Source organism: Dreissena polymorpha, chromosome 11, assembly GCF_020536995.1.
Source record: "Dreissena polymorpha isolate Duluth1 chromosome 11, UMN_Dpol_1.0, whole genome shotgun sequence".
Classification (NCBI taxonomy): domain Eukaryota; kingdom Metazoa; phylum Mollusca; class Bivalvia; order Myida; family Dreissenidae; genus Dreissena; species Dreissena polymorpha.
In genome coordinates, this window is record NC_068365.1 from 37,025,546 (window position 1) to 37,053,530 (window position 27,985).

Consider the following 27,985-nt stretch of genomic DNA (forward strand, 5'->3'; position numbering starts at 1 on the left):
TTATCTTGTCCATTTGACAACAGTATCAAGATTGTGACAGATACTGCATGAATTTGAAATACAATCTTAGCGCTTTTATTACAGATAGTGCATGACATTGATAATGAAATTATGTATTTGGTATTTAGTTAGTTAATGTGTATTGATATGCGTTCTGATAAATTAGTCGCTTCGATGAAATTCTCCAACACTTACCTCCGACACTTCATGTATACATACACGCACACTCGGACGAACGCGAGATGACAGGTCGACGCTGTCCTGTGTACTGGTCACTGTTGCTAAGGGTCAGCTGGCTGGGCTCAGTGTGTTGCCAAGACGACTGCATAGGGCAGGGCCAGTGCTCGTGTCAATACTCAGACGGGCGGGGAGTGTACTTGAACAGCCTTGGACATGCGGACGGCACACCCGCGTGAGTCGTGTTTTCATTTGTTAAATATCATTGCTGTTTTGCGTTGACCTTTCTTTTGAGAAACTTTTTTTATGAACGTGTTTTCAATAAAACAGTTTCTCGCTGGAAAAAACACTTAATCATTCACTATGCAAGTTTATCAGTCACTCATTAAACCATAAGATCAGTTAACAAATTGATAAATAAATTATCAGGTCACTCACTCGCTCAATTACTCGAACACTCGCTATGTCACTCACTCACTCGCTCAGTCACTCACTCCTCGCTTATTCAATAACTCCCTCGCTCAGTCACTCCCTCGCTCAGTCAGTCACTCACTCGCTCACGAACTCAAAAGCTCGTTCGCTCGCTAGATTGATCGACCGATCGCTCACTCGTTCGCTCACGCACACACGCACTCACTCGAATATAAATTGACTCATTGCCAATATTAATAATTCTGAGCATGCTATAAACATTGTATGCATTTTTATGGATATGTTGTTCTTGTTTTTGTATCGCTCAATAGGCATAAAATAATGATTTCTCTATTTTTGAACCATAATAACGCATTAAGCTGTCGATGAAAGACGTAACACATAAATTAGTTTTTCGCTCGTATTTGTTGGCTTATTTCTGGCAAATAATTAAAAAACACAGAGAGAGCGATGGCCCTTTTCTAATAATTAATAATGTATTTAACATGGCCATATGACATAAGATCTAATTAATTTACATGCACGTGACAGTCAGCCACGTGAAAGATAATTTACAGCGTAATCATGTTTTTTCCCCATTTAAATGTATTTGTCAAACGCGAGGTCACGTCGCTTGTCACTACCTTAGTCTTCTAACGTGCTTAGGTGACATAAAGTAAAAGTAAATTATAGGTGACATTAAGTAAAAGTTATTACAACAGAATAATTATGTTCCTCTTCTCGAAACGCATTTTCTGAAATAAACATCCATTCACAAAAAGCGAAAACTATTAAATTTGTAATGTGTGTTACGATGCAGTTCTGAATTCGGCGGTAACAATGTTAAGAAATTACGTAAACGACGATTGTTGTAAATTCGTTGTGAATATTCAGTATTGAATCGTACACACAAATGAAATAATGTAAAAATATGTATGCATGAATTGTTGTTTTAACATAATGTATTATGAGCCTTGTTCTGCAAAAACTGGGCTAAAGTCATGTGCGTAATGGTGTCTTGTTCTGAGAAAACTGGGTTTAATTCATGTGCGTAAAGTCCGCACAGGCTAATCAGGGACGACACTTTCCGCTTTATTGGTATTTTTAGTTTCAAGGAAGTCCCTCCTTACCGAAAATCAAGTTTAGGCGGAAAGTGTCGTCCCTGATTAGCCTGTGCGGACTGCACAGGCTAATCTGGGACGGCACTTTACGCACATGAATGAAGCCCAGTTTTCTCAGAACAAGACACAATGTGTCATGCCCGACAAGTCAGGGGCCACACTTTCCGCCTCGATTTGATGTTCATCTAGAAAGGACTTAATTAAAAAAAATCGTTAAAGCGGTAATTGTCTCGATGATTCGTTCCTTCTATTTCACGACGATTAATGAACATTCGCTAATCATGGACGATACTTTCCGCCTAAACCAGATTTTCGAAAAAAAAGAGACTATTTTGAACGAAAAATAGCATAATAGAATGTAAACGGACGACTGATGTCCCAGTGATCGGGGGGCAAATGTCAAAGTCGATTGAATATGTATATAGTAATCAGACTATAAACACACGCATTTGCATTTGCATTTGCATACATGCGGCAAGAACCGTCCTTGCGGACTGCACAGGCTAAGCTGGGACGACACTTTACGCACATGCATTATGCCCAGTTTTCTCAAAACGCGACTCATATATTGACCAGCATTCTGACTTTGTTGTTCAGGTTTAAGGACATTCAAGGAGATGACGGCAGCGTATACTCATACAACCCGTGCTATCCTTTCTCCGAGGGCGGTTGTGCACAAGTCGCGGTAATCACCGTTCGCTCAATCAACCTCCACGCAAATATTTGACTGGAACCAGTATAGCTGGATCAAAACCCTGCTTTCATAACCAACCACGTGATGATAGCTTATCTACGTGGTACACAAGTTTTACCGTTGTGATTTATACTTTTTTTTAATTTAGTTAACTTATATTTTTTGCTATGAAACTAAACTTATACATTATTTTCAAAATATAAAAGAAATGATACTACTTTTCATACTATAGTACTTAAACAACAACAAAAATCCTACCAAATCTGGTAGGAGTTTGTGATGGCAGAGATTGTATATGCGAGCAAGGAACGACGACTCTGCGTGAAGATTGTGGCAGAATAAGTCTTTATCCTCACTAGGTTACTTCCCTTGTACAAGATAGTTTCAATAAATCGCCTGCTGCCCCAGAGTGCTGTCATCTCGAGTCATTCGGTACCCCTCGCAGATTATCATAATCGGACTCGGGAGAAATACGGGTTGAAAGTAGTCCGCCCACGTGATACCACTCTAAGAATGTTACAACAACAAAAACAATTACAACGATGGCGTCCATAATTCCTGTAGAGTTTGTACTTGCTCTGGCTTCAGAGCATAGAAAATACCCATTTTCATCATTGCAAAATGTAAACAACTCGCAAAACCGGCCATGTTTGTTTTTACTATATAATTTTGATTCGCGTAGGCCCGCGTAGGTAGACTGCAATACCTCTTCCGAAATGTGTATTCATACTATCTCCTTCGAGGTACTTATCCGATGTTTGACGGAAAGGGCCGAGAATGTGCGATTGATCTCGAGTCTGTCCCATCACTCTGGATCAGTTGACGATTTATTTCTTCACTCTGGATCAGCAGACGATTTATTTCATAAATCAATCTCTGGGTTAATGGTCGCCATCTTTCGAACTACTTTCAAAAATACAACAACAACAATAACAGTAGGAGACAATTTTAATTGCGAGAGGTTGAAAAATTGAAAACATGTGTCACGGTTGTTGAGTGGAATAATGTTATTTTCAACTGTGCACGAAGCATTTGAACTGGTAGTGGAATAACCGAATTGTTGGTGGAAATGGAATTTAGAAATATATCTAGTAATTCATCATCGTGTAAAATTATCATCAGCATAATTTCTGTGGAACATTGCAATATTCAAAATACAAGTGTTTCATAGCTATGGTGCTTTTGACATAGTTCACTAACCATCAAGACTGAAATGATTCATGCACACAGGTAAAGTAAATAATTGAATTTGTGCAGAATGTTTATTTTTTACAAATTATTATTTAATTTGACCAATTTTCTGAGAAGAAACAATACTTGTTCAGAGTATAGCAGGCTCATGCGGCCTCTGGTTTATTTATTTTGCCTCGGCCTTTAACGTGGGTCGCTTTGATTTCAGGTGTTTAGCCCCCATATCAACAAGGCTCTCGACCCTATATGTAGTTATTCATATTGTTTAAAGATTTTGAGAACCCTCACTCGGCGCTAGTGGGGATAAAACAGGGACCTTCTTATAGCTAGATAAATGCATCAAATATGCCAGCAAAACTTTATAATCAATAACATTATAATTGATGATTCTGTTCTTTTAACTACATGTTTGTACATTACTAATTTACCAAAACAATGTGAAACACATTTTTATGCCCCCAAAGGAGGGCATATAGTGATCGCACTGTCCGTCTGTCTATCTGTCACACTTTGCATTTAGGTTTCGAAAAAATGCTCATAACTTCTATGTCGCTTCAGATGTAACATTCATATTTGATATGCATGTGTATATGGACAAGGCTTTCCCATACACACACAAATTTTGACCCCTTTGACCTTGAACTTAGGGTCAGCGTTTAGGTTTTGAAAAATGCCCATAACTTCTATTAAAGCGTTTATCGGGGTGTATGTCATCCTACGGAGACAGCTCTTGTTTTTGCTACTGTCCTCTGCACAAACCATGATATATCTGCATATATGCATCCAACCAAATCAGTAAAACTATTTGTTACTTAATTACAGTAAGCTTATTGCATGTTAACTTTTCAACAATATATATATATATATATATATATATATATAGATATAAATATATATATAAATATATATAACAGATCTTGAAAAAAACACACATCAAACTTCAAATTGTTTTAGTAAATTATAGGCTTTAATTGGTATTGTGACATTGACACCACTCATGCATGCGACTATACAATTATACAACTATGGGACACATTATTTATGAGAAATTCCAATACATCAACATATCGTCTCAGACTTAGACAGATAATCTGGTGCTTTTTTGCTGCCATTTTTACTATTACACATTTTTTCATTTTATGTTATGATGCATTGAACTTGTTTCTAAATTAACCAAGCAATCATGTTAAACTTTTGAAGAAAGATGTTGTCTGATAAATATAGAAAATATAATCACTACAAAGTGAACAAAATTCAGTTGAATACTGTGACCAACGAAGATTTGCCAAAGAGCAATTCAGATCATGATTTAAATTAAATACAAGTAATATGAAAGTCTGCCTATTGGATCCCAATTAAGACTTATTTGTCAAATCTTCACATTAATTTTCCCTTAGCCATGTAGAATTGGGGACTAAATACCATCAAGTCATGTAAAAAGGAGCAGGGTATATCACGTTGCTATTGATCTCTTGAGCTTTCACATGAATTTTAAGGGTAATTTTCATACAACAAATGATATTATATAGTGTAATGATAAAGCATTATGAGCACAAATTGTATCTCTTACTAGTTGTGCAAAAATCATTTAAGTGTCACATTTCAAAAGAAAATTTATATAAAAAGGTATTATTAATTGTTAAAACGTTATAAAAGGTTATTTCAATTCACTAAAGCATTTAATTACAAGAACAAGTGCATTTAATGTCCATTACAATGCATGTAACAGTATTGGCATTGTATTTATCTGCATTTGATGTGCATTTAATACACTTAAAAATGCAGACAAGACACACTTCTAACAGAAACAAATGTATTTTTTTCTGCATTTTTCCAGCATTAATACTCTTCAAGTGTACTTTTTATCACCCCAAATACACTTTTCCAGGAAAAAGGTATGTTAAAATGCATTTTTAGTTTGTTTTAAGTATATTTTTAAATGCATTAAGACACTCTTTTTTTTGCAAAAAATGTTGAACAAAGACTTGAAAATATTTAATATACTAAAGTGTAGTTATAATTAAAGTTTTGTATGAGCATCAAAAACAGTGTCAAATTCATACCAGTGCCTATTTAGTAGCAGTAGGCCTTATGGTCTACTTGTGGTAGAAATAATGCATTTTGTATAATACAACATACATAAATTAAAAAATATAGCTGCCCATACAGTTCAATACAAGGTTCAATTAACTACACAATGCAAAGTTGAAATATGACATCAAGCTTGGAATAATCTTTTCAATAATGAATAATATGCTGTTTTAATTTATAAGTGAAATAGACACTTGCATATAAAAACTGATTTTACATCAAAACTAAATGTTTAATTTGATTTCTAGCTCCACTGGCCATAGGTCCTGTGTCCATCGTGCGTCCGTGCATTAACTTTTCCTTTAAACATCTTTTTCTCCTAAACTACTGGTCCAATTCTGATGAAATTTCTTAGGAATGTTCCTGGGGTGAACCTCTTTCAAATTTGTTCAAAATATGCCCCTGGGGTCAAATTTGACTCTGCCCTGGGGGTCACATATTTGAAAATTTGCTTATATAAGGCCTATTTTGTGAAAACTTTCAAAATCTCCCGTCCATAACCATTGGGCCTAGGGCTATCAAATTTGGTATGTAGAGACATCTAATAGTCCTCTACCAAATTTGTTCAAATTATGCCCCTGGGGTCAAATTTGACCCTGCCCCGGGGGTCACAAAATTGAACATATGCTTATATAGGGTATATTTTGTGAAAACTTTACAAATCTTCTCGTCCATATCCATTGGGCCTAGGGCTACCAAATTTGGTATGTAGTGGCATGTAATAGTTCTCTACCAAGTTTGTTCAAATTATGCCCCTTGGGTCAAATTTGACCCTGCTAGGGGTCACAAAACTGAACATACGCTTATATGGGGCCTATTTTGTGAAAACTTTAAAAATCTTGTTGTCCATAACCATTGGGCCTAGGGCTACCAAATTTGGTATGTAGTGACATCTAATATTTGGTATGTAGTGACATCTAATAAACCTCTACCAAATTTGTTAAAAAAATGCCTCTAGGGTCAACTTTGACCCTGCCCCGGGGGTCACAAAATTGAATAAACGCTTATAAAGCGCCTATTTTGTGAAATCTTTAAAAAATCTTCTTGTCGAAAACCATTTGGACTATAGCTACCAAATTTGGTATGCAGTAACATCTTATAGTCCTCTACCAAATTTGTTCAAATTATGCCCTTTGGGTCAAATTTGATCCTGACCCGCAGGTCACAAAATTGAACATTATATACGCTTATATCTTGCTTATTTTGTGAAAACTTTAAAAATATTCTTGTCCTTAATTCTAGGACCTAGGGCTACCACATTTTGTATGTAGTGAGATATAGTAGTCCTCTACAAAGTTTGCTCATATTATGCCCCTGGGGTTAAATTTGACCCAGCCCAGAAGGTCACAAAAGTGTACATGTGCTTAAATAGGGCCTATATTTAAGTATTTGCACATGCAGAGAAATTTGTTTCAGCCTTTTTTTCAGCAGTGGAGCGATACAGGGCCATCATGGAACTCTTGTTTAAATACTCAAAAAATGAAACCGTCTTCATGCTTGCATGAACACAGTCGATAAATGCTGTCAGAATTATAAAATATGCAATTACTATAAAAGTGCTTTTTGTACTAATAAATTCGAATGAATATTACAATAATACATTCTGAATACTTTAGTATGTAATTAACAGTTTTGTCTGAGAAAATCACTAAATTTTTTATATTTATTCAAATTCACATAAATCATATTTCAAAAACACATAATTACTTCAAATCCTTTCACACAATACTGAAAAAAATGCACAGTTTCTGATTGTTATTGATTCTTTATTAATTTATACATGTACCATTTTTTAATCTTGATGCATCCTCAATTGTATTATGCACATCTTAATCTGTTTTAACAATTATAATATAAAGATTAAGGCTGACTCAGTAAAATAATAATCCATGATTTCTGCAGTACTTGCAGACAAACTATGAATACTGCTGTGATATTATCTATCTATCTAATGGGATATTAATTTGGCGTCAATAGAAAAAAATCAAAGCATACACATGTATATAATGTGTATGTATATATTAGTTAAACTTGAATTGATTGACCATCAATAAAAAGATATTATAATATATGTATATATATATATCCTTGTAAAACTAAAAAATAAATATGTATGTTTCTATTACATCATTTAGGACTTTTATTTTCAGACAAAGTAGAGTGAAGCTTAAAACAGTATCCAATTGTAACAGTCAATTTTTGGAAAATCAACCTTATAATTATTTTCTGTGTTGGTCAATGTCATAATTGGTATAAAATGTATATCGAACTGGAAGTTTTCTTTATTTTAAATGATAACATTTGCTTGGTCAGCCATAATTGTCACAATCAAGTGGTCTTTTTACACTGTAGTTTTCTGACTGACTATGGGTTTGTTCTGAGAATGAGCCACACTTAGTATCGTTGGGGAGATGAGTTGTCAATTTTATGTGTATCAGTCTTTCATAATGCAGTATACCTGTAAAAACTCAAACTGAACAAATATTTAATGTTTACATCGCGAAACGTAATGCATCCAGTTTCACTTTCGGTTTGGTTGGTTTTGTAAACACCGTAATTTCATCTTAAAAATTGGATGATAGGGTGATTAAATAATAATGGAAAAGTAAATCACTTGGATAATAGGTCAAAATGAAACACAAATGAACGTTAATAGTGCTCTTAATATCAAAGTTTCGGTAACAAGTTTGGCGCTAGTTCAACGCGCATCGTATACAACCTCATAACAATAGACTGACAACCTTTTGGGTAGTAAAGTAGTAATACAAGGCAATATGGCGACCGTTAGCCACGAGGCCTATCTTACGGAGGAATCCGAGATAGCCGATGTATCACGATTGTTATTTCTTAAATCTGCCTATCTTACGGATGAGTCCGAAGATAGCCGATGTAGCACGAGTCATGTCCGGCGGCTTGAAGTGCATGTTTTTAAAGAGTGTCTGTTCTCTTCTGGGATAAAATACATTTAGTAATTGCAGCCAAGCCTTTTGTATCATTTCCGTTATCTGTCTGTTCCGTAGGTCTGCAACATTTTGGTGCCATCGGGCACAGACCTATTAAATACATTCTCTAGGTTTTTGCATCGGGGAATGTACTGAAAGATAAACGTTTCGGTGAATTAATTGAGCAATTGGGTTTTGTCGATATTTCTCAGCCGAAACCATGTTTTCTAAGTCAGTCTGCGCATATGCGAATGGATTCTCTAAGAAATAAATGACATATGTTTTACTCCAATTTTCTACAGACAAAACACTCATCTAAAAATTCAGATAAGACTTGCCAAATGTGAAAAAACGGACAGAATCCTTGAAATTGTGCAATTAATATTGGGATCCTATAATCGACCGATACTGTTGCCAGTTATATTTCAACTATAAACATAAGTATATTATTAAATACTTTACACACATGCCTTCATAAATAGATACATTCATTCATATGCAATTGCTCTTGTCTATCCTTCTGTCAGACTAGCCGTCCGTCCGTCGGATATTGTTTTGCGGAGAAATAAAAAGTATAGCGGCTTGAGTGATAAAACAACATATATATTAAGCAGCATTTGAATTTAACTTGCGCATCTCCATCTGTTTATTCGTTTTTCAACAAAGCAAGAGTTTTGGTCCTTTAAGCAAAGAAGAAAAAACATTTAAAAAACAACAACAGGTTTTTAAACGCGTAATTTGCAATTTTCTCAGTCGAGTCAAATTGATTCCCGCTGTGGGAAATGGGCCTTAATGCATGTGCATAGTGTTGACATGGATAATAAGGGTCTACACTTAACAGTTGACTCAATTTTGAGTTAAAATAGACTCCATTAAAACGAAACAAATGATAAAGCATTTCTAATCTGGGACGACACTTTACGCACATGAATTAAGCCCCGTTTTTACCAGAGCAAAGCTCAAATGCAAATAATAATTCGTCTTAGTGGAGTTTAAATGTGAATCATTTGCTCTGGTTGCGTGACTCTGGTCGGTGGGTTTAAATTAAAAGGTTTATATCGGATCAAGAATAAATCAAGTAACTGGACATTAAACTTAAAGCGAGATTATACGATTTTGTCAAATATTTATGAATTTATATACAATGTGTAAAAAATGTATTTTATATATACATATATATATATATATATATATATATTTCAATATAGATTAAAATAAAAGTTAAGAAGAACATGTGTCGAAAAATGCGAAATAAGCCAGATATTTAATTCTGACATCGAAAATGTCTGTACAGTCGAATTCGCCAGCATGTATATCATGCATGTAGGATGTGAATCTAAATTTAGTTTAACGGTTCATTTTAAATTTCTGCAGCGATATCTATTCATACGACACACGAACACTAACTCTGATCCTAATAAACAGACGAATGCTTCGGTTATTTTAGGAAAATATGTACGAAATATCTTCGTCACAATCGGCTCGGGACGCTAATTTATCTTTGCTGCATTTTATAAAATTCGCCTTCAATGTATAGATTTGCTTGCCTTTTTTGTGTTATTGTAACATATTTTATCAATATATATAATAATTCAACACATATAACAAATCGTATAATCTCGCTTTAATAACCGATTTCTTCATCAAAACATTTGCCGTAAAACAATTAAAAATGTGCAAAAATAATAAACACAGCAACTGCAATAGAGTATTTGTATAAATATAGATACAATTATTAAATATAAACTTGATTTATTGCAACTGTTGTATACGCAAAATATTATAAATATACGTTATAAATACAATTATATAACTGTTTGATGCGCACTATTATCATTTTTTTACTGATACATGTATAAACATGCTTAAATGCTTCGCTACCAGCATCTTGCTCTCAGGTTAATACATCAAATACATCATAGCATAGTATTTACGCCGCACTCTGTTAAAACGTGCATAAAGTGTCGTCCCTTGTTAGCCTGTCGTCCCTTGTTAGCCTGTCGTCCCTTGTTAGCCTGTCGTCCCTTGTTAGCCTGTGTCGTCCCTTGGCTTATCAGGGACGTTTTGCGCTTTAACTGAATTTGTGTAAAGAATAGACTTCCTTTAAACGCAAAAAGCCATTAAAGCGTAAAGTGTTGTCAATGATAACCAGTCTGGATTGAACAGGCTTACCGGGGACGACACTTTACGCACGTGCATTAAATCCCGTTTTCACAGAGCGCGGCATATTTATCTCACGCAGTAAACACATGGTTTGGCCTACACTTATACGACATGCATGGTCACCAGTATCCATTTGATATTTGTTAGATGATCCATTTCCTATATTTATTTTCCACAACTAAAATATATCTGTATCTTTATACACATGTAAAACAGACTAGTTTAGTTTATTTCTTTAAATATTTAAAAGATGATACGCATCCGTTCTCATAAATATCTGTTGTTGTTTTCAAAACACGTCATGTATTTTGTTAGATTGTATGTACACGACTATTTACCCTATGATAAATTTCTCTCTGAACTCGATCTTCTCATATATGTGTACTATCGCATGGTTAAGACTGACGTTGTACTATGCACAAGTCGTAATAAATGTATGTTCTTATCTGCCCTTAACCCTAGTATGCCTAGCGTCTAGAATCAAAGTACTGAAAGTACTGGTTTGACGATGCTTTTGAAGAGGATGAATATATAGATGATATTTGTTGGATTCGGTGGCTTATCGATTTTCCCAGAAAAAATGCAAAAAATATCGATATTTTCACTGTTATTTTTCACTGTTTAAAACAGTGAAATACCAGTTTATTTCACTGATATTTCTGTATAAATCACCGGAAAGCATAACATAAATAAGCATCCATTTAAGTTAATCTACATCACCGCAATTGTGTAATTTTTATTGCTTGTCATTCATCCGCAGGTCAATAGTTAATGGTTGTGGTGCAATCGTTTTCGTTCTTGGACACTGTATCCCTTCAATGAAATTTATTTACCTAAATATCTCATATTTGAACTTAAAATTGTTTTGGGAGTAATGGTCCAGACAACTGGGTAAAACAGCAACAATATGCTAACCCATTATTTTTCGAGGAACATAATTGAGAATTCCTGTGCTAGCCCCCAATCACAGTATGTTGGGGTATAATAATAATCAAACTTTGTTTTTCTTCTCAAAAGATTGTCGTAGATTATAAGTTGATGAATATATCATCCAAGACTACAAGTTTAAGAAAGCCATTTTTTCATTTATTTTTATTGATAAACAAGGTTTTGTAACAATCTATACTATACATAGATAACTTTAACAGCACAATGTGGCTCACCTGAAACTGATTGTTTCCTAGTGGTGTTAACTAATTTTTCATGAAGATCTAGAAAAAAAGGCATTGTGAGTATGAAAAAACTATTTGCGTCTATCCGATCTAGTTGAGTCTTGTTACCGAGATCCTACTTTTATTTACTAGTATTTGAACATTCTGATCAACTGCCATGAAGATCAGGTAAAAAATGTAAGTTTTAACATGGATTTTGATGATTTTAGTTATTGATCAAATGCTTGGAAGCACATGAACCACTTTGGAACGTGACCTGTTAATCACTGAGACTAGGCCTTGTGATCTAAATGTTAAATATGCTACTTTCATGCTTGACTTTGAAATCATTTAAAATAATGTTCTAACCAATTTACAAGTGGATCAGAGAGAGAATGTGACCACTAAAGTATTAACAGACCTTTTCTTATATTTGACCTAGTTCCCTAATTTTTGATAGAATATGAAACAAAAAATGACATAGAGGTGACTAGTTTCATAAGAATCTGGCAAAGAGGTGACACCCAAATTTAAACATTGTAAAATGATATCTTATGTGTTCACAATAAACTTTGGATAAAATACAACAAAGAGTGATAACAAAAGCTCACCTTGTCACATCATAACAAGTGAGCAAATAACCAAAACTATGACATCATATAATTGCTCAGTTACTTCCAATAACAATAAAATGCTACTTTTGAAACAAATACAATACCTTCCCTTTCTTACTACAGGCTGTTCTAAAACAAGAAAGCCCTGTATCGCTCACCCAAAACTCCTTCTATAGTGTCAAAAACTTGTGTATGATTTGACTAAGTTGTAACCTAGATTTAGCCTGCCAGGACCAACTTGCAAATTCAGCTTTTGATTTGATTAAGATGGACATTGTAAGCAATTTTCATGAAAATCAGGAAGATAATGTGACCTGTAGAAAGGTAAAGGAAGTTTTCTATATTTTGACCTAATGACCTAGTTTTTGACAAACTACCAACTTTCAAACTGAAACTTTATTTCATCGAAATAACATTCAATTCTGTCCAATTTTCATGAAGATCTGGAAGTGTTCGCTAACCTTTTCTGTGATTTGGTTTGTTGACCTAGTTTGGACCACATATGACCTACTTTCAAACTTAACCTAGAATTGACAGAGATGAACATTTACCAACATAAGACAAACAAGGGCTGTTTGTAAAACATGCATGCCCCCCATATGGGCTGTCAGTTGTAGTGGTGGCCATTGTGTGAATACATTTTTTGTCACTGTGACCTTGACATTTGACCTAGTGACCTGAAAATCAATAGGGATTATCTGACAGTCATGATCAATTTACCTATGAAGTTTCATGATCCTAGGCCTTGCTTTTCTTGAGTTATCATCAGGAAACCTTTTTACTGTTATGAGTCACTGTGACCTTGACCTTTGACCAAGTGATCTGAAAATCAATAAGGGTTATATACCAGTCATGATCAATGTACCTATGAAGTTTAATGGTCCTAGGCGTAAGCATTTTTGAGATATCATCTGGATACTATTTTACTGCTTTGAATCACTTTGACCTTGACCTTTGACCTAGTGACCTAAACATCAATAGGGGTAATCTGCAAGTCATGATCAATGTACCTATGGAGTTTCATGATCCTAGACGTAAGCATTCTTGAGTTATCATCTGGAAATCATTAAACTGTTTTGACTCACTGTGACCTTGACCTTTGACTTAATGACCTGAACATCAATAGGGGTCATCTGCGAGTCATGATCAATGTACCTATGAAGTTTGATGATCCTATGCGTAAGCTTTCTTGTGTTATCATCCGGAAACCATTTTACTGAGTCAAGTCACCGTGACCTTTGTCCTAGTGACCTGAAAGTCAATAGGGGTCATCTGCGAGTCATGATCAATGTACCTAAGAAGTTTCATGATCATAGGCGTAAGCATTCTTGACTTATCATTTGGAAACCATTTTTTAAAGTTAAGTCACTGTGACCTTGACCTTTGACCTAGTGACCTGAAAATCATTAGGGGTCATCTGCGAGTCATGATCAATGTACCTATATAGTTTCATGATCCTAGGCATAAACGTTCTTGAGTTATCATCCTGAAACCATTTTACTATTTCGGACCACCGTGACCTTGACCTTTGACATAGTGACCTGAAATTAAATAGGGATCATCTGCGAGTCATGATTAATGTATTTATGAAGTTTCATGATCCTAGGCATAAGCGTTCTTGATTTATCATCCGGAAACCATTTAACTATTTCGGGTCACCGTGACCTTGACTTTTGACATAGTGACCTCAAAAGGGGTCATATGCGAGTCATGATCAATGTATCTATGAAGTTTCATGATCCTAGGCATAAGCGTTCAGAGTTATCATCCTGAAAACATTTTACTATTTCGGGTCACCGGAACTTGACCTTTGACCTAGTGACCTAAAATCAATAGGGTTCATCTGCGAGTCATGATCAATGAACCTATGAAGTTTCATGATCCTAGGCATAAGGGTTCTTGAGTTATCATCCGGAAACCATTTAACTATTTTGGGTCACTGTGACCTTGACCTTTGACCTAGTGACCTGAAAATTAATAGGGGTCATCTTCAAGTCATGATCAATGTACCTATATAGTTTCATGATCCTAGGCATAAACGTTCTTGAGTAATCATCCTGAAACCATTTTACTATTTCGGGTCACCGTGACCTTGACCTTTGACATAGTGACCTGAAATTAAATAGGGATCATCTGCGAGTCATGATTAATGTATTTATGAAGTTTCATGATCCTAGGCATAAGGGTTCTTGAGTTATCATCCGGAAACCATTTAACTATTTCGGGTCACCGTGACCTTGACTTTTGACCTAGTGACCTCAAAAGGGGTCATATGCGAGTCATGATCAATGTTTCTATGAAGTTTCATGATCCTAGGCATAAGCGTTGTGAGTTATCATCCGGAAACCATTTTACTATTTCGGGTCACTGTGACCTTGACCTTGACCTAGTGACCTGAAAATTAATAGGGGTCATCTTCGAGTCATGATCAATCTACCTATGAAGTTTTATGATCCTAGGCATAAGCGTTCTTGAGTTATCATCCGGAAACCATTTTACTATTTCGTTTTTTTTGTTAAACGTCGTCAATTATTAATTGTATATAGATTTCTCTATAGTTTGAAAAACATTTAGGCAAATATTTCTCATGTGAGATAAAATGCAAATAATTAATAAAATATTCCCTTTTAATCAGTATGTTGGTTTATCGGTCAAAAACAATATCACTTTGAACATTGAATTATTTAAAAGTTTTAACAAACATTAAATGTTCTACGAACAAATGACTCCTAACACATATAACAGATTGATAGGAAGATATGAACAAATCAAGGTTGCTAGGTTGCCCGCCTAGAAAGGTCCTGTTAGTATGGAAGTACTTGATATATAAATTTATTAGCCTGTCGGTGTTGTAAAGACAAAATATTTTATGAATGTCTCAAAGTGTAGAATTATTTTGCATTTAGTAAAAGAAAGGCAATATATAACCCTTAAGTGGCTGACGAGAACGTGTGGCTAAATACAACTAAAAAGAGGCATTATGATTCTTGAAAATAAAAGTAAACATCATTATATATGAATTTTCTGATCAAAAGTGTTATTTTTAGTGAATAGGGAAAATACATTTTCAAGAATAAACAATATAATTATAAATGTTTTGGCGAAGTGCATCATAGTATTATCATAGTACAGTTTTGGTCTAAAAATCCCGTAACATTTTTTAAATTTCATAACACCTTGTTGCAAAAAAAAATCATGAAAAATAGAATTTTCAGAGTAACCCATTAAAATAAAATAAACAAGGGCTGTTTGTAAAACATGCATGCCCCCCATATGGGCTCTCCGTTGTAGTGACAGCCATTGTGTGAATATGTTTTTTGTCAATGTGACCTTGACCTTTGACCTAGTGACCTGAAAATCAATAGGGGTCATCTGCGAGTCATGATCAATGTACCTATGAAGTTTCATGATCCTAGGCCCAAGCGTTCTTGAGTTATCATCCGGAAAACCACCTGGACGGAGCGACAGACCGACAGACCGACCGACATGTGCAAAGCAATAAACACCCTCTTCTTCAAAGGGGTGCATAAAAATGCTTTATATGACCTTAGATATTATTTTTACAATCATTTTTCATCAATTACAAATGTTTAAAAAAATTATTGTTTCATGCTACTCATGGTACCAGTTTTTAGTCAGAAAATTAATTACATTTTTTAAAAATGCATTACCCTTTGTTGCCAAAAAAAATCATGAAAAATAAAATTTTCAAAGATATCCTTTAAAACAAAAAGAAAATGCCTTCTTAAACCTTAAATATTATTCCTTCAAGCATTTTACATGAATAATTTATGTTTGAAAAAATCATTGGTTCATGCTAAATACTGTTTGATATACTGTAAATAATGTAACTACACATCCAAGTAATGAGTCCATCAAACTATTGCAACTGAAACATCTGGTGTGCCAAGGCACCAGCCGAAGTCAAATGCCTTTGACTTAGTGCATTTTACTATTTATATTTGTATGCATTTGTATGCGTTTGAAAAAATGTATAATCTTTAATGACATCTTCTGACCATGCATGTCCTAGACTTCAAATTCCAGGCCCTGGTCTGACACATTGGTAACATTAACGTTAAACTGTTACCAGGCTTCTGAATTTAATTAGCCAGGTCACAGGAAAAGGGCAGTCTAATCAGTATCCAATTAAACTATTTGTCATTGTCAGAAAACCGCTCTTAAGCAAACAGCTTTCAAGCAACTGCAGGCTGAACTGGATCTAAACTGGCCACAATCGCCTCAATGTCTCTTTTACTTGGATATGGTTCATTTAACTTTAAAAGGATCTTTAAACGTTTTGGTTAATTGACAAAAATTGAAAAAAGTTGTATCGGATTTGCAAATTTTCGTTTTAGTTATGTTATTTTTAGGAAACAGTATTACTGAACATTTACCATGGTCTAATATAGCCATTATATGCATCTTTTAACGATTTAAAAGTTATAAAGCGTTGCAACGCGAAACGATTGAATAATTTGGAGAGTTATGTTGTTGTTGTTTAATTGTGTGAAACTACGAAGATTGCTTATACTAGGTATAAAATACGTCAACCATTATACTTAGCAGAATAGTCGAGCAGGCTAATGCGTTTTTACTCCAGGATTAAGGGGGTCACTGGTTCGAGCCCTGCGGCGGACTACTTTTTTTAAAGAATTTTATTCTGGATTTTTAACTGGAGCTTTTAATATCCAATGTTTACATTTATCAATATAAAGCATTTAATATCTTTCTTCAAAACATGTCAAAATCTGTGAAAAGGCCACTTTTAACATAATATCTACTCCTATTAATATGAGGTCAATATACATGGACTAAACAGTAAATTACGTCTAATTATTTGGACTGTAATGACATCAACTACTTAAATAGAAAGAAGAAAGAATTCATACTTACCAGTAATTTGAGTAAAAAGTTTGTATTCAATGTTGTATTTCAGGACAGCTTGGTGATATGCAAATCCCATATGACATGTTGATATCGTGTATGATAGCCATTCAATAAGTCATAAAATGCTTAAACAAAATTTATAAAGCAAAATGTGACTTAAATTGACAACTAAAAATACCAGTATCATCAGTATGCCAGTTTTGCCTTGGCAAACTGTCGAGATCCAGAAAGTGCTTCATTCACATTGAATATATCCTTCGAATTCCATTAATTGTTGCATTACTAAATAGCGAAACAAGCCGATTTAAGCTGTAAGAAAGTTTTGACACGAGTGTTATCAAGTGTCTCCTGGGCGAAGCCATAGAAAGTGATCCATTCACATCGAATATATCCTTCGAATTCCATCCTTTGTTGTCATTAGCGGAGTTTTAGTGAATAAATAATTCATATATCATAAATGACAGCTTCTAAATAGCGAAACAAGCCAATTTATGCAATAAGAACGTTTTGACTCGAGACTCTCATGGGGGCGGCCATTGCTGAATGTTGAAACACGAACGACAACTCTGCTAGGAGAATGTTATCAATGACGAGCAATCTCCTACGCAGTGGCGAATGCAAAAGGGAAGTAACTGAAAAATCGAGTTATCTCAATCGGACTGGCTAGGTCTTTTACATAGGTTGCCATTGTGGAAAAAATTTCTATGGTTATATACCTTGGACGATGCTGCTAGCATCGTCAAAAAAGGCCTTGGCAAACAGCGTAGACCCAGATGAGACGCCGCATGATTCGCTGTTTGCTGAAAGGAATTTATGTAAGAAATATTCTAAATATAGAAATAAATATACTAGACATCCCTAATTTTGGAAATAAATTGATCCAATTTTGAAGGATGGGAGAGTCCACTAGGCATAAATGGGTTAAAAGTTCGCAATTGTTCAAGCTGGTGGAGCAAAGCTCGTGCTTGTTGACAAGTTACATATTAAAATTTAAATTTTCCTCTACCTTGGCTTGAGCTTTGCAATTGATTAATAACATGTATGTTAATAATGTTTTATCATACCGCTACATTTATATCTACCTGATATATATTGCTGTCCGATATGTATTTTATATCAGTTCAACAGGAAATTGGTATATCAGTCGATATTATGTGTTGGTAGGTCATATTACTCGGAACTATAACGTTATCATTTATAGTAAGAAGAATCAGATTAAACAAAACAAACACTTTGATATCAAGATGATCTATATTTAATATACAAGCAGCGACACACAAAAAACAGCAAACACACACACACACACACATTATTTTCAAATAATAAGCGCAAGTGCTCATGACGTCATTATTATAATGTCAAACGTCAAATATGATAATTTTTATTTCCGCTAAAATTGAAGCGTCGTAGAGATTGTTTCCATTATTGCTTATAAAATAGGTACGGAGCTACATAAGTCATATAAAAAACATTTAAAAATCCTAATCCTTTTAGATTAGCTCTGTTTACTCTTATCTATGTTGTTTCGATGTACCCGTAAAGTAGACTCACTCGAAAATGAACATCGCCCGGACCGGACTGTTCGGTTCCAGCGATTGTCTCTTTTGCCTAATTGGAAAAAAGTATTGGTTCCGCGCCATTGTCGCAAAATTGTGCGAAAAACAATGACATTGGGAAAATCAGCAATGTGAATGGGAGGTAGTAAATTCCGCAATATTACGAAACTTTGAGTCACCTCGAACTGTCCCCAAGTATGTGCGTAAAACTACTATAATTTGGTCGAAATCAAAGAAGATGGCGAAACTAATATGGAGCTGAAAAGATATATGTTTAAATTATATTTGCATTTACTAATTATTAAACTGCGTATTGCTTTACAAATATTCGTGCGCCTAGGACCGACATGTGTAATTAAATGGTTATGAAAAAAAAAGAAAAAAAAAACAGGCTGTAATTTGGTTACTTGAAATGCCTTAAACACCTGACTTTTTGGGGGGTTCTTTTTATTTTGGATGCAGAATATCATTGGAAATATGCTGAAAAAAAACGACAACAGAAAATCAAAAAGTCATATCGCAGGTCTAAAACTTTATTTAAAATTGGTAAACGAATGATTTAGTATAATGTTATTAAACACGAATTTAGCGTAAGTATTCACGGATACGTTTTAGTATATTTTCCTACCCGGATAAAATTGTAGTTCACATAAGAGTACCCGGGGTACGTTTAAGAAGCACCCGAGCCGACTATGACCAATCGAGCTTTAAGCAATATAGGGATCACCACAGCAGGTTTCTAATAAACAGATTTCAAAATGTAGTCATGAAATAATCAGAAAAAGCATGATCACGATCGCTAAATCACTTTTAAAGCGGAAGAGAAAATTGACTCTTTCGAAATAGTCACTTCATTCGAATGGTCGCCGGAAGATACAAACTGATTTAGTGTAAAGTAACCTTAAACCTCTTGTAATGTGTCGTCTGCTCCAGGCTTGCGAGACTAACACTATCGATCAGTCGAGTGACATTGGCGACCAGCAGACGGCGCAGTTTGGTGCGGCAGATTCCGCACTGAAAGTTGGATACACGGCGGGTCGCGGACTGCTCACGTAAGTTCTTATTGGATACACGCCCGGTCACGAACGACTCACGTAAGGTTTTATTGGATACACGGTCGGTCATGAACTACTCACTTAAGTTCTGATTGGATACAAGCCCGGTCACGAACTACTCACTTAAGTTCTGATTGGATACACGCCTGGTCACGAACTACTCACGTAAGTTCTGATTGGATACACGACCGGTCATGGACTGCTCACGTAAGTTCAGATTGGATACACGGCCGGTCACGGACTGCACACGTAAGTTCTGATTGGATACACGGTGGTCAAGTTCTGATTGGATACACGGCTGGTCACGGACTTATCACTTCAGTTCTGATTTAGTACACGGTCGGTCACGAACTCCTAACTTATGTTCTGATTGGATACACTTCGCGCCATGGACTTCTAACGTAAGTTCCGAGTGGATACACGGCCGGTCATGAACTCCTCACTTAAGTTTTGATTGGATACACTGCGGGTCATGGACTTCTAACGCACGTTCGGATTGGATATATCGCGCGTCATGGACTTCTAACGCACGTTCGGATTGGATTTACCGCGGGTCATGGACTTTTAAGCACTTTCAGATTGGATATACCGCGGGTCATGAACTCCTAATGTAAGTTCGTATTGGATACACTGCGGGTCATTAACTCCTCACGTAAGTTCTGATTGGATACTGTGCGGGTCATTAACTCCACACGTACGTTCATGGCTCGTATTCAGCAATCAATTCTTAGACTTTGATATAAGAATATTCTTTAAATAGGAATTTCTAAGAATGGATTTAATTTTGATTCATACAAGCAAGTCTCCTGTCTGATAAAGACCTTAAAATTCTCAGTTAATATGTATACGTTAAGTTGTTAGACTCCTTCACATGTATACGTGAAGTTGCTTGACTTTTTCACATATACACGTGAAGTTGTTTGACTTGTTCGCATATATATGTGACGTTTTCTGATTTGTTTACATAAATCCGTGAAGCATTTTTTTCCAATTAAATTTAATGTTATTTATAAAAAAATATGGTTTTTAAATTATTCGGAAAGTAACAATATTAAGATAATAAGTTACATGAAAAAATATTTCTTCGGAGTTTGAAACCGGGTCATTTTGTAGCGAAAACTGACCCGAGTGTCGGGTCAGTCAGGGTGTGATTCTTGCTCTTGGAAAACCGGGCCAAATGCATGTGCACAGGGGCTAATAAGGGACGACTCTCTACGCAGGTGCATTAAACCCCGTTTTCCCAGAACGAAAATCAATTATTGAAATTCACCGTTGATGTTTGTTGATAGTTAAGGGACCGCGATATAAGCTGCTTTGCTTCTGGATTTAACACTTATGTATGTTGTATTCATTCATATGTATCACGCATACATACTAGTACATAACAATTTCAGTTAATCAGTCATATATGCATATACTTTAACTTGTACATAAAACAAGTGATAAACATGCATGTATACATACATGCATAAGTGTTAAATCCAGAAGCGAAGCGGCCCTGCGCAGTCATTGTTGACGTACAAGCAGTTACAGATTTTGAAGAGAATTGCATGAAATTTCTTTCTGACATTGCAGCACCACTACAGTCCAACTGGAATGTGACATACATGCATGCACACCCATAATGACTGCGCAGGGCGGCGGTGCTTCTGGACTTAGATCATAATTATGTACTTATACACGCATGCGTATCACTTGTATTGATGAATACGTGCATTCGTATAACTCTTATACATTATACACGAACATTGTGCAATCATATTTACATATAAAATAGCTTGTACATAAACACAAGTGATAAACATGCATATACACACGTTCAAGAGATAAACGTGCATGCATACACGAATTCAAGTGATAAACATGCATGTATACACGAATTAAAGTGATAAACATTCATGCATACATGAATTAAAGTGCTAAACATGCATGCATACATGAATTCAAGTGATACACATGCATGTATACGAACATATGAGTTCTAGACCGCCCTGCGAGGTCATTGTGGGTAGTAAAACCATTTTATGAAATCATTTTCTGAAATTGCAGTGCCACAACAGTGCAGCTGGTATGTGATATACATGCATGTAAACCCATAATGACTGCGCAGGGGGCTAATGGATTTAACTCATTTATACGTAGACATGTCTGTTTATCATTCGTTTGTGTGTTTACATGCATGTTTATCACTCATATGATCGTACACATGCATGTTTATCACTCATATGTACATATACATCCATGTGTATCACTCGTATGTTCGTACACATGCATGTTTATCACTCATATGCTCGTACACACGCATGTTTATCACTCATCCACTCATACGTCCGTATAAATATATGTGTATCACTTTTATATATGAATACATGCATATTATTACTCAAATACAAGTTGTGACTTTACTTTTTATGGAGAACGGTTTGAAATCGTCACATCATTCAAACATTTGGGTTTAACTTTATTTAAAAACGGAAACTGGTAATAAACAATACAAGAAAAAAACAATACAATCAATGGTTTAAAACAATACAATCAATTTCAGATCACGGTAACATAATACTTCATCCACTTTTATCAGTTTGTAAATAATATGAATTCCCAACTGAAATCTGGGGATATTATTCTTGAAAAGAACTAGAGATCATTCATGCAAACCTTTTTTTAAAGAATTAAAATACACAATTCAATGTGTCATCAAATCTTTCAGCACTGTATGACGAATTAGTAATAAACCCTTATTCGTTAAAAGTAAATTAAAGATATTGAAATATTAATTCAAAATAATATCATGTACATGAACATTGAATAACAGTTTAATAAAAATAACATATGCGTTACTGCTCCATGATGCGGAACGAAACATAACATACAACAATAGACAGTGTGCTTACCAACTCAAAACAATACTAAAGCTGCTGGGTTTAACGTATGTATGTACTGATCATGAAACCTAACAGAATAAACAAGCATACCCTTACAATCTCATCAAACACCAATATTTTGTGCCAATTACAATTGCTAATTAAGACCTTTCGTAAATGTTTATGTATTATGTTTGTTTAACGGAGCCTCCCTTTAAATGAAAACTTTTTAAGTAATGACTTCACGTGTAGGATAATGACAGTCTTGAGCATTGATACAAGTTTTGATGACTGACAATTTGGAACTACTGAGATGAACAAATAATAGTTTTTATTCCAAAAGGAAGTTTAAGAAAGTTTAAAACTCCCAAAATAAGTTTATGCAAGTTTAAAACTCCAAAAGGAGTTAATGGAAATTTAAAACTCCAAAATTACATTTATGCAAGTTTAAAATGCCCTTAATGAGCTAATTCAAGTTTAAAACTCCCAAAATAAGTTTATGCAAGTTAAAAACTCCCAAAATGAGTTAATGCAAGTTTAAAATTCCCAAAATAAGTTAATGCAAGTTTATAACTCCCCAAAAATGTTTTTGCAAGTTTATAACTCCTAAAATTAGTTGTGTAAGTTTATTACTCCCAAAATAAGAGTATGCAAGTTTATTACTGCCAAAATAAGTTTATGCAAGCCATAAAAGAGAGATTTTTGTGATCGCGCCTACAGACGCTGACATTGAATACGGTGTGCGCATGTCCGGGGGCGTGTAACGAGGCCGGGCCGCTGAATTCTTGTACAGGAGGAGGAGGGGGGGGAGGAGGAAGGATTAGTGGCGGAGTGGTGTTTCTCATCATGTAAGGAACAATTTTATTCCGGGTCACCTATTCCTGTGCTGCGCAGATACACACTGTGACGCGTGTAAACGTAGTCCCTTAGAAATCAATTGAAATTGAATACCTTTATTACTTAAATTAAATTGTAAAGGCTACGTGTCCAAACCATGAGATACTAATGAGTAGCAAACCGCATACAATCTGAACAGCCTGTGAAGTACGTGCAGGCCGTTATAGTTTTATGCTGTTCTCATAAAGCAATTTACACATTGCTTCAGAATGGTAAAAAATAGGTCGACACTTAATACTGTGCTTATTCGAAAAGTTCATAAAATATTGTCCTATATAAAGATAAAATATGAGCATCTCTTAACCAGGCTTAAAGGGGCCTTTTCACAGATTTTGGCATATTTTGAAGTTTGTTAGTAAATGCTTTATATTGATAAATGTAAACATTAAATTTTAAAAGCTCCAGTAAAATATCAAAAATAACATTTAAAAAGGGAAAAGAAAGTAGCCCGCAGCAGGGCTCGAACCAGTGACCCCCGGAATCCTGAAGTAAAAACGCATTAAGCAAATGAGCTATCCTGCCAAGCATACACGCTGGCGTATTTTATACGTTATATAAGCAATATTCGTAGTTTCACAAATTTAAACGACAACAAAAGAACTCTCCAAATTATTCAATCGTTTCGCGTTGCAACGCTTTATAATTTTTAGGTTTTTAAATCGTCAAATGATGCATATAATGGCTATATTAGACCATGGCAAATGTTCAGTAATACTGTTTCCTCACAAATATCATAACTTGAACGAAAATTTGCGATTCTGAAACAACTTTTTTCAATTTTGTCAATTTACCAAACCGTGAAAAGATCCCTTTAATGCATGTTCGTAAAATGTCATCCCAGCGTAGCATGTACATTACACAAGGCTAATCAGGAACGACACTTTCCGCATAGACTGGCTGTTTGTTTAAACGAGAATTTCTTTGAACAAAAATACTATGTACATGCGAAAAGTGTTGAACTGCGCATGCTACTCTGGGACGACACTTTATGCACATGCATTAAGCCCGGTTTTCCCAGAGCGAGAATTATATTCATTTTTTAATCAAGGTTTTTGAGCATTTAATGATCAATATTATACAATTTGCGAATTACATACATATTGAAACTATTAATTAAGTGATTGAACATACGATCCTTCAATAGGTAATATGATATTCCAATAATAAAATTAATAGTTTGATCAAGCGAGGAGTCGTATAACAACGGTGCCTATACCACGTGACTTTTTCGAATCTGTGTTGGGAGAATAAAGCGCGACCCAGTTAAGATTTTTAATGATGCCTTTTAAAAAATATTTCACCATTTGTAATGGGATTAAGTGGAGAGCCCGCTCATTCGTAAGACTTTTCTATAGGTATCATAGTGTTTTTAAAAAAATAAGTATTTTTTTTTTCAGTAAAGTGCAACCGCGCGTTTGAACGGTTAGAAAATGTCGGATCAGTGTGGGGACTTCATATTACAAACGCGCGGTTGCACTTAACTAAAAAAAATACTTATTTGTTTTCAAAGATCAATATACCTATAGAAAACTCTCACGAATGAGCGGGCTCTCCACTTTATCCCATTGAAAATGGTGAAATATTTAAAAAGGCATCATTAAAAATCTTAACTGGGTCGCGTTTTATTCTCCCAACACAGATCTTAAAAAGTCACGTGGTATAGGCACCGTGGTTATCACTACGGAATAAACTTGACGATTACTGACGCAAGGAGGTCATCTTGTGACGATATTTCTCTCTGAAACACGTATGAGTCTCGGTAATATGGTTGATCGTAACATTTTAATAGTTACTGGGCTTTACGAGTGTTATTAATTTGCAATAATTTAACCATTTCATGGGGCTAAAGATGGACATATATTGAATCACACAACCGCTATGTCAATTCGCCATAGTTTAGTTTAGTTCAACCTATTTATTTAGCTCGATTGCATAGAAAACTGAAGGCTTATTTGAAACGCTCTCGAGTCCGTGTCCTGGGCCGAGAACCAGTACTTGATGTCTATGGGGGAAATCTAATGAACACTCACACAGTCGGGATCGAACACGTGACCTTTCGATCGCTAGGCGGACACCATATCCCCTACGCATATATTTTATTTAATTATGTACTGCAATTACCGTTCTCATAAAGTCACGGTTCTGCTCATTACATTGAAGTGTCTTGCCTGTTTATTGCTATTGAATCTGAATCGTGTTGCTATGAGGTTAACTTTTATTTACCTTTCAATGTTTCACGAAACATTATGGGCCAAGCAGTTCTCCAGCTAGGGTTTGATAAGGGCAGGGAGCTTTTTTGTCAAAAGGGCACTTTCGAGCGCGCGGACGTATCTGGAATGCTCCCTGTTGCGTATTAATTTATATGTCATTAATATTTGTTAGAATATATTATTCCCATTATTGTTAAACCATTAAAAATTAAATGTCTACAATACGGAATAAATTAATTACAATTTAATGAGAGATTTATAAATGATCAAATGTCAAAAAAATAAATACTTTTTGTAATAAATAAAAGGGCAGCACTGACCGAGTGTGAGGTTAGGGTCTCCTCAAAATCAGTAAACATAAATTATTTCCTGATAATATTTCTGAGGTTTCATAATTTGATAAAATCTGTATTGAAAACGTAAAATATTCAAGAGCCCTGTTCATTTATAATATTTTTCTGATTGCCGTCCACAGATTTGCTTGCCTGTTGCTCATCTACATCATCGGCGATGTTTCATTCATGAAATTCGTGCGCAGCGCCGAGGGGAAGGAACTCTTGCCAAACTACGGATTTTGGTCCAACCTGCCTGGATACATAAAGGTGAGGTACCTGGAACAATATCATCGGCGCTCTGTGAAAACGGGACTTTATGCATGTGCGTAAAGTGTCGTCCAAAGATTAGCCTGTGCAGTCTGAAGTTAACGTATTGAACCGCGCTTCGCAAAAAAGGGCATAATGCAGTCCGCAAAGGCTAATCAGGAACAAAACGTTCCGCCTTTTGCTAAGATTTTCACTGAGAAAGGACTTACTTTGATATAAAAATATCGTACACGCGGAAAGTGACGTTACTAATAAGCACGTGCGGACTGCATACAGCCCCGAGTTCATTAGCGCGGCTAAATTATTTTAGCAGATTCGTATTCTCCTGGTAACACACTGTCACCAGGGGTTCGAATGATTTGTGACCACTCTCAAGTATAGACTTCTAGTACTCTTTGTTTGCATTAGACGTTCGACCAACGTGAAGTCTAATAGGGCTTCACGGGGGGGGGGGGGGGGCACTCAAAAAAACAGGTTCGTCTCAGAACCGGAGGTCTTATGTATCTATCATTATACATCATAATGCAGCCGAAAAGTCTTTTAGGGGGTGATGGCCCTTTATGGGAGTCTCCCGGTGCATTGATAAAGACGTTATACACACACACTATGTGTTTTATCTTGATTGCGTTTAAGAGAAATATCAACGGCTAAATACCATGTTGCAGTGCACTGTCCCCCCGCCCTTGCATTTCTTAGACGACTCCCATTTGCACGAAATCGCGGGGACGGACAAGAAAACTTTGAGAGCTACGAACTTCGAGCCAAATGATTCATGATATAAGTATTTCTTTACTTTAAAAAAAGCACAAAATTAATTTAAAAAAAAAAACCTAAACATCAATAACACAAGTGTTGTTTAATTAACATGTTGATTTTTTATGTTGTAGAGTGGAACGCTATTCGTCATTAGTCCATTTAGGAAGAAATCTGCGTCGTATAACTCCAAATAACAGGATACGGCGAGTGTACGCTTGACCGGCACAGGCTAATCTGGGGAGACACTTTACGCACATGCAAAACGCTACGTTTTCACAGAACGGTGCTCATATCAACAGAAGGTTCATCAAGTGTCATGTCATCAAGTGTCGTGTAGAAACATTCAATGCGTTTTTCGTTAGTTTAATGCCTGATATGTGATTGTTTGTATATATTGAACATTGTTTGTTGATTATACATTTAAATTACCGGTATATATTTTGTCAAAGAATCGTTATACTACTATTGAATTCTGCAAAGGGGTATATTTAATGATGCGATGAGAACGATGCTAACTGATGATAGCCGATGATAACCGAGGATAACTGAAGGTTAACGATGATAGACGATAATAACTGAAGGTAACCGATGATAACCGAA

At 35.4% G+C, this 27,985-nt stretch overlaps 1 protein-coding gene across 1 annotated transcript; it reads left to right on the top strand.

The window, feature by feature from the left end:
- Positions 1–242: 242 nt before the first annotated feature.
- On the top strand, positions 243–27,815 carry LOC127849766 (uncharacterized). The gene is made up of 7 exons (XM_052382516.1): positions 243–412; positions 2,307–2,394; positions 19,935–20,053; positions 22,106–22,124; positions 23,641–23,768; positions 26,503–26,629; positions 27,517–27,815. Exons 1-7 carry the CDS (start codon positions 243–245, stop codon positions 27,577–27,579), a joined length of 714 nt encoding a protein of 237 aa, XP_052238476.1. The 3' UTR covers positions 27,580–27,815.
- The last annotated feature ends 170 nt before the right edge of the window (positions 27,816–27,985 follow it).